The 13,545-nt window shown below is 44.9% G+C and overlaps 1 protein-coding gene across 1 annotated transcript in view; it reads left to right on the top strand.

Annotated features, from left to right (window-relative positions):
* Nucleotides 1-8,052, top strand: part of LOC115109259 (midnolin) — a 31,862-nt gene extending 23,810 nt beyond the window's left edge. Inside the window, 1 exon segment of the mRNA XM_065009684.1 lies at nucleotides 4,493-8,052. Coding sequence (XP_064865756.1) covers nucleotides 4,493-4,755 — 263 coding nt within the window. The 3' untranslated portion in view covers nucleotides 4,756-8,052.
* The last annotated feature ends 5,493 nt before the right edge of the window (nucleotides 8,053-13,545 follow it).

Raw genomic sequence — 13,545 nt, 5'->3', positions numbered from 1 at the left:
TCTCTCTCTCTCTCTTTTCTCTCTCTCTCTCTCTTTTCTCTCTCTCTCTTTTCTCTCTCTTTTCTCTCTCTCTCTCTCTTTTCTCTCTCTCTCTCTTTTCTCTCTCTCTCTTTTCTCTCTTTCTCTCTTTCTCTTTCTTTCTCTCTTTTCTCTTCTCTCTCTCTCTTTTCTCTCTCTTTTCAGTCTCTCTCTTTTCAGTCTCTCTCTTCTCTCTCTCTCTTTTTCTCTCTCTCTCTTTTCTCTCTCTCTCTCTTTTCTCTCTTTCTCTCTTTCTCTCTTTCTCTCTTTTCTCTCTCTCTCTCTTTTCTCTCTCTCTCTCTCTCTCTTTTATCTCTCTCTCTCTCTTTTCTCTCTTTTCTCTCTTCTCTTTCTCTCTCTCTGTCTCTCTTTCTCTCTCTCTCTTTCTGTTTCTCTCTCTTTTCTCTCTCTCTCTCTTTTCTCTCTCTCTCTTTTCTCTCTCTGTCTCTTTTCTGTCTCTCTGTCTCTTTTCTGTCTCTCTTTCTCTCTCTTTCTTTCTCTCTTTTCTCTCTTTTCTCTTCTTTCTCTCTCTCTCTTTTCTTTCTCTCTTTCTCTCTTTTCTCTTCTCTCTCTCTTTTCTCTCTCTCTTTTCTCTCTTTTCTCTCTTTTCTCTCTATCTCTCTTTCTCTCTCTCTCTTTCTGTTTCTCTCTCTCTCTTTTCTCTCTCTCTCTTTTCTCTCTCTCTCTCTTTTCTCTCTCTCTGTCTCTTTTCTGTCTCTCTCTCTCTCTCACACAATTCAAGGGCTTTATTGGTGTGGGAAACATATTTTAACATTGCCAAAGAAAGTGAAGTAGATACTAAACAAACAATAAAATAAACAATACAAATGTACAGTAAACATTACACTCACAAGTTCCAAAATAATAAAGACATTTCAAATGTCATATTATGTCTATATACAGTGTTGTAACAATGTTAAAATACAAAAAGGAAAATAAATGTAAATAAATATGGGTTGTATTTACAATGGTGTTTGTTCTTCACTAGTTGCCCTTTTCTTGTGGCAACAGGTCACAAATCTTGCTGCTGTGATGGCACACCCTGGTATTTCACTCAATAGATATGGGAGTTGATCAAAATTGGGGTTGTTTTCTAATTATTTATGGATCTGTGTAATCTGAGGGAAATATGTCTCTAATATGGTCATACATTTGGCAGGAGGTTAGGGAGTGCAGCTCAGTTTCCACCTCCATTTTGTGGGCAGTGTGCACATAGCCTGTCTTTTCTTCTCTCTGTCTCTCTGTCTCTGTTTCGGTCTCTCTCTGTCTCTCTGTCTCGGTCTCTCTCTGTCTCGGTCTCTCTCTGCCTTGCAACATGGTGGTCAGTTGCTACTGCCACAGCCCAGCTGGGATACCCCACCCCCAACCTGCATGCAGTGCTGTGTGTAAAGTAGCCTGTGTGTTTATGAAGTGTATGTAGTCATTCTCGGAAACAGTAGAGGGTGCAGAGTGTTTTTTGGCTGGGTGGAGTTCTGGGATTCCACAGGGGCTTTTGGGTTAGTCTCTACCTCCTCCCCACTCCATACCACCCCTACTACCACCCACACCCCTCCCATGTGGTTTGTTCTGCTGTGCTCCTCTGTCCCTGCACCATGTTGTACGTGGTCCTCTGTGGCCTGCCCTGAGCAGCTGGACAGCAGGGGGGCGCTGGAGAGGGTTTTGTCCTCATAGCTCAGTCAGCTACAGCTCTGTGACTGTGGTGCAATCCTGTCAATGCCTTTAGTCACTGTAGGCTTTTACTGGGCCTGTGAAAGTGTGTACTGAGGACACACACACACACACAGCTTCGCTCCAAGGGGGGACGGGTAGAGACGATACAGTGCTGATGGAGGAGCAGCACAGGGTGCAGGAAGGTTTCATAACCAGAGAGAAAGAGAGGGAAGGAGGAAGAAAAAGAGGGAGGGAATGCCCTCTGTTGTGTGTTCCTTGTTCTCTCTGCTCCTGACCGGTCCCTTGCCTAATATTTGCCTGTGGTGGCTTCCAAGAAAATATGTGTTATTACTTCCTCCTCCTCGGTGCTGAGTGCGTCAGAGAGCTGTGTTTGTCAGGCCATAGAGAAACCAACAATAAGGAAGATGTGGAGGGTTTCACCCTGCTAGTGATTGCGTTATGCCTTTGTGTTCTTTCTCCCTGCCCCCATCCACCTCTATCATTCTCCCTCCCTCCCTCCCCCTCCCTCCCTCCCTCCCTCCCTCCCCCTCCCTCCCTCCCTCCTGTGTGTGTTCTATAAGGAGTCCGCGCCCCAGGCGCCAGTCACTCCTCATTAAGCAGGGCTTGAGCTATGTGACCCACGCCTGACCAGCTTTGAGGTGCAGGAGACAACCCCACGTTTGTCTGTGGCTTTAGAATAGAGAGCGAGGGAGAGAGAAGGAGGGAGAGAGATAAATAAAGGGCAGCTGGAGAGGAGAGAAATCCCTTTTCTCTCTGAGAGAGAGTGCAAAAGAGAGAGAAAGTAGAGGGCATGTGGTGGGGTTTCTTTTCTGTGTAATTGAAGGGACTTAGCCGAGGAGAGGGAAGGAGAGGAGGGGGGAGAGGAGGAGCGCAGGGAGAACAAAGCCCCTGGCAGAATGTATAGCCTTCACATGCAGGCAGCTGAACAATGCCCCTAACACACAATAACCCACTAGTTACCCCCTATAATATAAACCAGGCAAGAAATATAGTCCTGTGGCATAGGACCTCATGTAGACACACAGTCTTATCTAGTGAGGAAAACGTAGAATAACTTGTGCAAAATAGACCTTGTACTATTTAATTCAGTGCTCCTCCATTCAGCTCTATTCTTTCTGAAGCACCAGCAGGGCTGAGAGTTAGTTAGCATGCATTGCCAGGAGTAGTGAATATTTATAGCCAGAGAATCGCTCTGCTCAATCCGATAAGCAAATGAAGGGAAGAGGTAAATTAAGCCCACACAGAGTCAGGAATTCATTCCGATGGGGGAAGAGGAGGAGGAGGAGAGAGGGCACAATTGATTGTGAAAAACTGCCAGCTACATCTGATCCCTTACCCTCGCCTCCCCCATTCCCCATCACCCGTGGGGCGGAATTCCACTGCCCGCGCCCCTCCCCTCCACGCTTCCACCCCACCTAGCCCTCTCTGGGGAGACTGGCCCATGAAGGGGGGTGGTGGGCTGGAGGTAGAGGGGTAAGGGGAGGCAGTGGGAGGGTGATGGATCAATGAGCTGGGAGTAGGATGCTGCAGCCATAAAGAAGAAGCCAAGCTCTCTTCGCTTACAATTTCCATTCGCTTGCATTTTCTATTGAAAGCCAATAGCAGTGTCCTCGGCTGGAGATGGATGGCTGCACTAGAGCTAAGGTTTAATCAATAGGTCTTTTTCATTTGCCATCGATCCATGTTAAAAGCTACTGCTGCTGCGGCTGCTGTGTGTGTTTGTGTGTTAGTGTGTACACACGTGTGTGTGTGTGTGTGTGTGTGTGTGTGTGTGTGTGTGTGTGTGTGTGTGTGTGTGTGTGTGTGTGTGTGTGTGTGTGTGTGTGTGTGTGTGTGTGTGTGTGTGCTTTATGTGTTTGTCCGTGTTTGTGTGTTTTCGAGAGAGAGGGCTTTGGGTTATTGACATTCTAGGCCATTCTTTCATTCCGAGACAGATACTAATGGAGCTAGCTAATAGATTGTGCTTGCCTTCCTCCCCAGCTCCTGAATATATTTCTAAATGAAATGAAGGTTGGGTTGTGTGGTGTGGGCAGCCATTCACAATGGAACCAAAGGCCTCTCCTTGGAGATCAGCCTCTCATATAAGCACATCAACAGCTAGAAATGGACTTAGTCACACAGCTCTTACGATGGCACTCATTTGGATTGCCAGTTGTAGTTATGTGTCTGCATATGATAGGCAGAAATTAGAGGGTGTGTAGTGTGTGTGTGTGTGTGTGTGTGTGTCTGTGCAAGAATGAGTGAGTGTGTTCTCTCTGTGATTGTGAGATTTCAAGGAGACTTCTGTCCCAGTCATTTTCTCCCAAACAGGGTTAAAGGGGGTTGTGAAGAAGGACACAGGGCTAATAGAACACAGTGGGGCATTTCACTACACAATCCAGACACTAACCACTGTGTGTGTGTGTGTGTGTGTGTGTGTGTGTGTGTGTGTGTGTGTGTGTGTGTGTGTGTGTGTGTGTGTGTGTGTGTGTGTGTGTGTGTGTGTGTGTGTGTGTGTGAGAGGCTCTTAAGAATGACCATAGCAGCATGTATTTTTGTCTCTCTCTGTCTGAGTCGCAGCATAGTCATCACTCCAGTCTGAGTTCTCCTCTGCCTGGCCTTAGATAACACTGGATGCACACTGAACAGAGCTCTCTGTTCCCTCTCCCCTCCATCACATATACAACCTCTCCTACCAATGCTTTATTTATTTGCTGTACTTTATACATCTTGCAAAGCAGGGTAATGGAACAGTATGACTGTTTGAAAAAAGCTTTTTTGGTCTGTTCATTGACCTTCTGCTTTCCTTTCCTCCCTCCTCCAGGTGACCGTGTGCGTCAGACAGAGAACCGTGCGACTCGCTGCAAGGTGGAGCGTCTGCAGCTCCTGATGCAGCAGAAGCGCCTGCGCAGGAAGGCAAGGCGGGACTCCAGAGCGCCCTACCACTGGCTTCCCAACCGCAAGGCGGGACGCAGCAACAGCAACAGCAGTGTGTCCAGCGAGGGATCCATGGACCTCGACTTCGACGACTCTGTGTGGAAGCCCGACGTCAAGGCCGACATGAAGTCCGAGTTCGTCATGGCGTAATGATAAAGACGAGGATACCGATTGGCTGGATAATGGAGAGCCAGACTCTGGGATTAAGCGAGAGGAAGTTGGGGATGGTTTCGGAGGTGTGGAAAACAGGCTGGAGCCGAGTGTGGAGCATGAAAAAAAAAGAGAGAGGGAAGAAAGCTGGTCATGGTCTTCTCTCGGTGGGACAACCAACTGTCACACCAAAAGGATCACTGCTGACTTTCATCTTGTCATGTCCCCCACAGCCTCCTACCATTAGAAATAAACAACAGAAACAGGTGTTTGACATTTAGACTGGGAACGGATATGTCTGGACTTACGAGACTACAGTTATGCATATAGACTGCAAATACGTACTGCCTATGAGAAGAGAAAAAAAAACAGAACTGAGCATAGCAGACTTGGATGGTGGTGGTGTTTTGGTGTGTTTTTTTTTTCCATAGATTTTTTTCAAGCAGAACTCTGGAGAGAGATCCACACTGGACTTGTGAGCTGGAGTGATGGTGGCTGGGGCCGTGGTGTAACTACACAGGACAGACAGATAACCGCTGGCCCCAGAGCCATCCCTGGCCTACTCTAATGGGCATTCTAGGTCTCCACTTCACCGACAAGAGTTCACTTTTTTCTTATAGGGTTATCTTTTTATTTTAATTTGAAATGTATTGTTTGTTTGTTTGTTTTCTAAAGAACTATGTAGCATTGTTCACAAAGCATTCAGGTTTTCATCGACAGTTTCAAAAGTAGTCGTTGATTTGCCAATTTTTCATGATTTTGGAACAGCAGGTCAGAGTGTGCAGGAAGTAGGATGCGAGGAGCAATGACTCATGGGAAATGGGCATTTGACTAAAGTTCAGACTTACATGAACGGCAACCTCAGTGACATACAGTAGGATATTAATAGGAATTTATTCATTAATAAACAAAGATAATATTAATGGAGTGCTTTAGAGGATTTTTAAATCATGATTTAAAAATGTATTTGGAAAGAAATCTGTTTATGTAACTTTTCATCTGCTGTTTAAAAGAAACATTAGTCCAGTTTTGCTTGGGTCAAGCCATTCATTAAATTGATAACTAACCAACGTATTCATCCAATCATTCATCAGCTCATTCACTCATTAGGGTCATATTGCCACAAACAAATAATGGAGAAAAAATCCTATTGAATCCAACTTGTGTCTTACAGACCTATTTCACTTATAGGTGGGGATCACAAATGTGTGTTGTGTGTGTGTGGCATTTGTGTATATTCATTACGATGGCTGATTCATCCCTTTTGTCACTCAAACCATGGAGGTTCGGTACAGACGATTCTCTCCATTCCTTACCATTGAGATGATGTAGACACATGTCCCATATATTCCTTTTTGAACCTACATCACACTTTAACCAATGCCCTTGTTAGAAAAATGTGATTACGTCAAGCTACTTTCTACTATTGGAAAGGAGAGGTGGAAGAAAGCTAAGAAATCCCAAGCAGGGAACCTGTCTCCACTTTCATCAACTAGTGCCTCCACCAGTGGATTCCCTCACATATCAGATTAGGCCTTTGACAGACTTTCTAAGAGATTTGCTGCTACATGTGACTTTGATAGACAGGGAAAAGAGTAACTTTTCTTTGCATGCAAAAAGTGTGAATTATCCTGAAATGTTTGTTGTTGTTGTTGGAAGAAAACAAATAGAGGAGAAATGGGTGCTTTGAAGAGGAGGTAAAACATGCATGAATAATGATCAGCTGCTTTTGTTGGTTAGGTTTTTATGTTCTGAAAAACAACAGCAGTGTCCTGCTCCAAGTATTCTCAAAGCAAACCAAAACAGAAGACTGGACTCATATCTTACCCTGGACTGAACATTCCCTGGACCGTGATGATCATTAGCAAAGAGCAACTGACTTTCCTCCCTGAACGCTAGTTCAACCAACACCAATCTCCTCAACACAGAGACCAGTACCCTGGCAGCAGCCAACTATAACCCCCCTCAGCCTACTTAATAACATAGTGTTCAACACAGTGCATGTTTGGGACTAACAGGGAGACCCTTTGGACCAGCATACAGATCCCCGAACCCAAACCTGTATGGAGAAACACACCATGTCTGACCACCCTACCATGATTGCACTCAAAGAGTTTGCAGTGAGAGATTACCTTGTTTGGTGAACCTCTTCTTTTTTTAAGTGGCCTTATCTTTCACTAAACAAGACAGGTGTGGACTGGGGGGACACGGTTTCTTTCTTTACCTGTATTTTGTCACAACGCTATTGTCACTGAGGATTCGGGCATCTCTTGTTTGTGCTTTTAAAGGGTGGAGTCTTATGTCAAGGCTTCTGTGCCTTAAACGTTGCCCTTGCAGAGTGTGTCAAATATACGATGAACAAATGATTTCCTTTGATTAATGAATGAATTCATATAAGAATCTGTAACCACACGAGAGCTGTAGTTTTTAGGGGTAAGCACGTTAAGTGAATTAATATTGATGTGTTTGTTCCTCAATCGGTTTTCCCATTTTCTCTCCATTGTGTTGCCATGTTTGTTGGTCTACTTTGTCCAAATCCTCCCCTCTGTCCTGCCCACCAACAAGCTGAAAATCAACACATTGACAAAACAAAGTACCTGACGTGGAAGTTTTGACTGCAATGTGCAACTATGGCAACAAAGTGGCCTGACTGACTTGGCAGGTGTCCTCTGAGGACGTGAGATGACATGACATGCACTTCTTGTCTCCTTTGATAAGACATTTCAAAGGACAAATTACTCCCCCCTAAATTTAATAGAATTTTGTATACATGTATGAAATATACTCTGTGTGTGCCTCACTTATGTGTGAAATAAATAAAAAAAAAAAATATTTAAAAAATATTAAAAGATGACATGGGATGAGATGGGACAAAAGAGGGGATGGGGAGGGCATTTAAAAAACAGTTTGTTGGTGGAGTTCTGATCACGTCATTTAAGTTGCCTGTTATTTCTTGTAGCCAACCATTGAAAATAATGACGAGTCAAGAATACAATTTACAATGTTCTAGCTATAGACCGGTGTAGCACATGTGTGACTGTATTAATTTATGAAACCAAAACGGTAACTGTGAATGATGTATTTCTTTGTGCATTTGTATAAGTGGGACAAGGTGGTTGGGACATAGCAATGACTAATTCCTATGTCCTATTTGATGGAATATAACGGAAATCATGTTTCCCAAAAAAAACAAAAAATATATCAATATATTTTTTTCTTAAGCAATACATTTCAGTGTGACTTGTGATAGAACATTTTTCTTTTTTAGGTAATAAATAAAAATACAAAATGAGTAGACCCAGTCGTCCGTGTGGGTGTTCAAATCCTTATTGAAGAATATTCCGTTTTGAGTATTGAGTGAAATGTACCAAATAAGAGTTGTATTTTGTACGAGAGTCTGTTTCTTAAGGTAATCAGATAGCAGTTACATTATTAAAAAGCAGAAAAGCTAGAAAGTACATTAATAAAGTATCAATTCACCCATCATATAGAATGGCAATATGTTAGTTAGTATATCTGCTGGCTCATTTTACCATTAGGGAGAACGATAGAAGAGACGTAGAGGAGAGAGAGAGAAGCTCCCAGGGCTGAAAGAACAGACAGATGAGATCTCCCTATCTGTCAGTCAGGCTGAGGATGAGAGGGAGTAGAGAAGAGAAAAGGAGTGACAGATTGGAGAGAGATAAGAGCAGTAAGCAAGTGGAACATGTACAGCAAGCTCTCTGACGCCTGCAGTTACATCGTCAGGTTCTGAAGCACACACTCAGATTGGGGAAGGAAGGCTGCTCAGAACAGAACAGCATGACTTGGTGAAGCGGAAATGCCTGAAAGACGTGCACTTGAAAGGACAAAGCTACTGTATGTCAAGGCATTGCTGCTCAGAATATGTCAGGCTAATGCTGCAACACAGTCCCTGGATGGATGTTATTTACAGGGGGAAAGCAGCAACGCTGGGACATTTTGGAAATGGCTGTTTTGGAATTGGTAATGTGTGTTGATATAGTGATCTTGTAACGAGGTCTGCTAAATTATGGACAATCATTTTTTGGAGCTAATACCTGTGGGTGGGGGTACAGTAGAGTAACACTTAAGAGGAAGAAGCCATTTGTTTAATTGTATCATTAAGTGCTAAAGTCCTGTGTAGTACTATGAAGTTCGGAGTCCTTTATCAATTACTACTAATCTACTTTGACCAAATATCTGGTTGTTCTTTTATCTCTGACGTTTTATCAGAGCCTGATGCTTTTGCTATCTGATTAGAATGCAATAAATAGCAACTGTGCCAACCTCCAGCCAGCAGATGCATAGCCTTGGTTACACCTCCATGTTGATGGTGAAGATAATAGCAAAGGACTGTAGAGATCTATCCCTCACCCCTTTTCTCCATGATGATAGATGCAGATAATCAAACCCTCCCACTTGCTGCCCTTCTCTACCCACCAGGTACACGGCGTACAGCAGTGAATAAATCCTCGATATACCACTTTAATAAGGAAGCCCGTAAGGCAGAATATTGATGAAAGATTAGACATTGATCAGCGTCCTCCCATTTGATTCGGGATCAGTTTTCAGTACTAAACTCTCAATTGACCCTTTTAGCTGAGAATAGGACTCGAACTCAGTAACTATTCCGATGATATACAGTATGTGAGTCCATGTGGGGGAGAAATGTAAAGAGACCCAGTGTTGAACCCTGGGGTACACCGGAGTTATTGATTTGGTCACCCCTCAGAAAACAATAGAATGTATGGATGATAATGTAATCGGGTAGAGTAGAATTGGTGGCATCAAACGTCTAGGAGGCAGACATTCCTTGGTGCAGGTGTGTAAGAAATTAGGTTTGCCATAACTGTCTGTCTGCTCTTGCTTTGATCAGTTAGGAGAAACCCATAGCTGTTGTAACGGTCGTCGGTGGAAGAAGGTGAGGACCAAAGCGCAGCGTGGTACTTGTTCATGTTATTTATTTAAACTGAACACTTTCAAACAAAGAAACAAAAAAGCACAACCGAAACAGCTCCATCAGGTGCAAAACTCACTAAACAGAAAAACAATCACTCACAACTCAAGGGTGAAAACAGGCTACATAAGTATGGTCCTCAATCAGGGAAAAACGATTGACAGCTGCCTCTGATTGAGAACCATACCAGGCCAAACACAAAAATCGCAAATCATAGAAAAAAGAACATAGACTGCCCACCCAACTCACGCCCTGACCATACTAAAACAAAGACATCACAAAGGAACTAAGGTCAGAACGTGACAGGACCCCCCCCCCCCAAAGGTGCGGACTCCGGCCGCAAAACCTGAACCTATGGGGAGGGTCTGTGTGGGGCGTCTGTCCGCGGTGGCGGCTCAGGCGCGGGACGTGGACCCCACTCCACCATAGTCCTTATCCGGCAGCTCAGGACAGACGGGCGACTCCGGCAGCTCAGGACAGACGGGCGACTCCGGCAGCTCAGGACAAACGGGCGACTCCGGCAGCTCAGGACAGACGGGCGACTCCGGCAGCTCAGGACAGACGGGCGACTCCGGCAGCTCAGGACAGACGGGCGACTCCGGCAGCTGGAGGTCTCGAGCACCGAGCCTGCACAACCCTACCTGGCTGGATACTCCCTGTCGCCAGGCCAGTGCGGCGAGGTGGAACAGACCGCACTGGGCTGTGCTGGCGAACCGGGGACACCGTGCGTAGGGCTGGTGCCATGTACCCAGGCCCAAGGAGACGCACTGGAGACCAGATGCGCTGAGCCGGCTTCATGGCACCTGGCTTGATGCCCACTTTAGCCCGGCCGATACGAGGCGCTGCGATGTAACGCACCGGGCTATGCCTGCTCACCGGGGACACCGTGCGCCTCACGGCATAACGCGGTGCCTGCCCGGTCCACCTCTCTCCACAGTAAGCACAGGGAGTTGGCTCGGGTCTCCTACCTGACTTAGCCACACTCTCCGTGTGCCCCCTCCCAATACATTTTTGGGGCTGCCTCTCGTCCCTGTTGCTCTGCCATGCTAGCTCCTCATAATGCCGCCTCTCGGCTTTCGCTGCCTCCAGCTCTGCCTTGGGGCGGCGATATTCCCCAGCCTGTGCCCAGGGCCCCTTGCTGTCTAATATCTCCTCCCAAGTCCAGTTCTCCAGGTATCACTGCCTCTCTTCACCACGCTGCTTGGTCCTTTCTTGGTGGGTGATTCTGTAACGGTCGTCGGTGGAAGAAGGTGAGGACCAAAGCGCAGCGTGGTACTTGCTCATGTTATTTATTTAAACTGAACACTATCAAACAAAGAAACAAAAACACAACCAAAACAGCTCCGTCAGGTGCAAAACACACAAAACAGAAAAATAATCACCCACAATTCAAGGGTGAAAACAGGCTACCTAAGTATGGTTCTCAATCAGGAACAACGATTGACAGCTGCCTCTGATTGAGGTCCATACCGGGCCAAACACAGAAATCCCAAATCATAGAAAAAAGAACATAGACTGCCCACCAAACTCAAGCCCTGACCATACTGAAAAAAAGAAATCACAAAGGAACTAAGGTCAGAACGTGACAGCTGTAAACAAACAAAAACACAACTGAGAAAAAAAGATGCTGACATACATTTCCTGAAAATATCACAAACCCAATTGCACCCCCTGTACATTTGATGTCTTTACAGTTTGTGTATTTGTTACGAGGTTGAAAGGTGAAAGTTCTGGGATTGAGCAGGTATCAGGAAGCAGAGGCAGAACACAGAAGACAGTTAAAAAAAAAATGTAAGGCATGTTTTTTTAAGGCATGTTCCATTTCAACACATTTCAGTTTCTCCATTCCATTCTTTTGATTTGTTTCCAAAGGGTCACAGGAAGCAATGCAGCCCAGGAGGCAGGCGTCCATTTTATTAAAGATCTCACTTCAAATCAAATCACCAAATCAAATTTATTCGTACATCAGCTGATATCTCAAAGTGCTATACAGAAACCCAGCCTAAAACCCCAAACAATGCAGGTGTTGAAGCACGTTGGCTATGAAAAACTCCCTAGAAAGGCCAAAACCTAGGAAGAAACCTAGAGAGGAACCAGGCTATGAGGGGTGGCCAGTCCTCTTCTGGCTGTGCCGGGTGGAGACTATAACAGAACATGGCCAGCGCAAACAAAATCCATTAGCCATGTGCTTTTACCAAAACAAGACATCCCATGCTCTGGAAAAACCTAGCCTCCAGCATGCCTCCAGATTGCATTAACATGTTATGGGCAGCACCAAGTAACACGCAACAGGGGAATTAAATACAAGTCACATGACCAGGCAATTAACCAATAGAAAATCTTGTTAGGTTAAACATGCAAATGAGTCACACCTGTGACATATTCACCTGCCACTGTAGACATCTATTACCCTCCTGTGTGTTGTACTAAATGAACAAAGAGAGAGCAAGAGCAGAGATAGAGAGAACTCTGACGTTCACACATACTGGATGTTTACAGTAATGTTACAACCATGGGTTGATGAATTTCCCAGAAGAGGCCCTCTGTTTTTACGCTGACTTGGTGAACTTCTCTGCCTCCACACTTTGAGTCTGCTGACGGCAGGCCTGATGTTACTGTGTGTGTGTGTGTGTGTGTGTGTGTGTGTGTGTGTTTGAGTCGAGAGTGAAACTGAGCAGGAGGGAAAGACAGAGACCGTGTGTGTTCCCTGAGACCACAGCTGCCACCACAAACTGAAATTCCTGTGGCTCTGGGATACAGGAGTCCCTGGATGCAGTTCAGTACTGTTGGTCGGTTTTCAAACTTTTAACTGTGGTCAGACCAGTCAGCCTCAGTTGTATACCTCACGTGTGACAGAGAAGAGTGCACCAATGGAAAAACCTTGACATCTCACTAAACAACTAAATTGATGAAAGGGCATTATGTTACATCCTTTATATTGTGTTGTGTTGTGTTTCTGTTTACAAATCTAGGCTTACTTTGTTCGAGGTGATTGGATACATTTTGATGACAACAAACTAAATTGATTCAACTCAACTGTTTATGAAGTCTTCCTTTGTGTCTGATGGTTACTCATCTCTGTGAATACCGTGTTGCATAAGAATTATGTCTACAATGAGAACAACCTCTTGTGATGAAATCCTGGCTGAAACCTGCGTCTGGGTAATGAAGCACAAACAAACATTAGAACGGAACTAAAATTCTCTCAGGTTCTCGTGTTGGAATATAGTTCTCGTGTTGGAATATAGTTCTCGTGTTGGAATATAGTTCTCGTGTTGGAATATAGTTCTCGTGTACGGATATAGTTCTCGTGTACGGATATAGTTCTCGTGTACGGATATAGTTCTCGAGTACGGATATAGTTCTCGTGTACGGATATAGTTCTCGTGTACGGATATAGTTCTCGTGTACGGATATAATTATTGTGTACGGATATAGTTCTCGTGTACGGATATAGTTCTCGTGTAAGGATATAGTTCTCGTGGCTTCTGCTGTTGGGATTCCGTTGCCTTTTGTCCCGTTCTTGTTTGTCCCTGCCCACTCAAAAGAGAAGAATGGTGATCTGTTTGAAATAATACCTGGTAGATATTTATGCAGCTGTGAGCTGAGGGGACCTTTGATATCTGTTCAGGCTCTTCCTGCAGTCCTCCGTAATGAGCTGCACTGAACAGCACATGGAGGGTCAGTTGAACAGTGGGGGCAGCTGTCCATTCATATCAATGAGTATTGACCTCTCAGAGCTGACCTTAAAGCAAAGGGGTCAAGGTTAAAATAGACCTAGCGTAAACAGGATGTAGACCAACACAACCATGTGGCAGCCACTATTCAACTGT

Source organism: Oncorhynchus nerka, linkage group LG25 (genome assembly GCF_034236695.1).
Source record: "Oncorhynchus nerka isolate Pitt River linkage group LG25, Oner_Uvic_2.0, whole genome shotgun sequence".
NCBI classification, from domain to species: Eukaryota; Metazoa; Chordata; class Actinopteri; order Salmoniformes; family Salmonidae; genus Oncorhynchus; species Oncorhynchus nerka.
Note: the sequence above shows the minus strand (reverse complement) of the source record. Positions and strands in the feature narration are given on the sequence as shown.